The sequence below is a fragment of the Sinocyclocheilus rhinocerous genome, unplaced genomic scaffold, assembly GCF_001515625.1.
Source record: "Sinocyclocheilus rhinocerous isolate Xijiao unplaced genomic scaffold, SAMN03320098_v1.1 scaffold828, whole genome shotgun sequence".
Classification (NCBI taxonomy): domain Eukaryota; kingdom Metazoa; phylum Chordata; class Actinopteri; order Cypriniformes; family Cyprinidae; genus Sinocyclocheilus; species Sinocyclocheilus rhinocerous.
The window spans coordinates 663899-664847 of record NW_015634025.1 but is presented as its reverse complement, the minus strand read 5'-3'; the positions used below and the strand labels follow the sequence as shown (position 1 = coordinate 664847).

The 949-nt window shown below is 45.3% G+C and overlaps 1 protein-coding gene across 2 annotated transcripts in view; it reads left to right on the top strand.

Moving 5' to 3' along the window:
* Positions 1 to 210: 210 nt before the first annotated feature.
* LOC107745149 (cell surface glycoprotein 1-like) overlaps positions 211 to 949 on the top strand; it is a 9680-nt gene continuing 8941 nt past the window's right edge. For both annotated transcript variants that reach the window (XM_016558998.1, XM_016558997.1), the window contains exon 1: positions 211 to 289. In XM_016558998.1, the coding sequence (XP_016414484.1) occupies positions 220 to 289 (70 nt within the window). In that variant the 5' untranslated portion in view covers positions 211 to 219. The remainder of the gene's footprint in view (positions 290 to 949) is intronic.

Here is a 949-nt window from a genome sequence, read left to right as displayed (position 1 = left end):
TGTATCTGATGCGCGTGCTCAGACTGACACACGGGTGGCGCTTCAGATCTGGGCACGAGCAGCGCGTGCGCGTCTGTTTGACGTGAACGCGCGGAATATTCAGCTCATAACTGAAGAGAGTTATTAACACACAGCTTCAGAAGAGAGTTATTAACACAGCTTCAGAAGAGAGTTATTAACACAGCTTCAGAAGAGAGTTATTGTTGTTGTGTGGTCAGCATGGGCTGCTCATCGTCCAGCACGCAGACGCTCGCGCAGGAGGACCGACCGCGCGGCAAAGAAACTCTGCGTAAGTCATTTCAGAAACATATCAAACTAAAGCCGTTTTTGTAAAAGCTTGGCATGATCATATCATCAAACCTGTGCATGAATTACTGACGGTGCCAAACGCACAAAAAATATGTAATAATCCTAACCCATTTAGTCAGAGATCTTTTCATAGTAATATTTACAGGCGATGTTTGATTACAGCAGCTGAAATCCTGTATGTGGAGCATCATGTTTGTGTCTGTCCGGCTGTTGTGAGTGAGTTTGTGCTGTGCGGTCCCTGAACAGATGATGGATATGAGGACATACCGCTCAAACCCGGGTTAGGACACATGCAGCCCCAGGCCTAACCAGTTTCCAGATCACTCTCACACCAGTGCTTCCATTCAGCTCAGAGACTCCGTGAGAGAGTCATTGCTGGTTTCTCTCGTGATCTGTCTTTTTCCTCTCATAGATTTTGTGTCTTATGTAAAATTAACACAAAATGTAAAAACGGACACAAAGTCTCACACAGAGAGAAATATTGTCTATTAATTTGAGAAAACAGTTACAGGTGTGTGCTGAGAGTAAACCTTTACACCAGATCCAGCTGCAGCACAACTCAGAAAACTCCAGCGTGATGCAAACACACACCTCAGGCTCTGACACTGAAGATGGACTGTGTGTGTGTGTGAGATAGAGA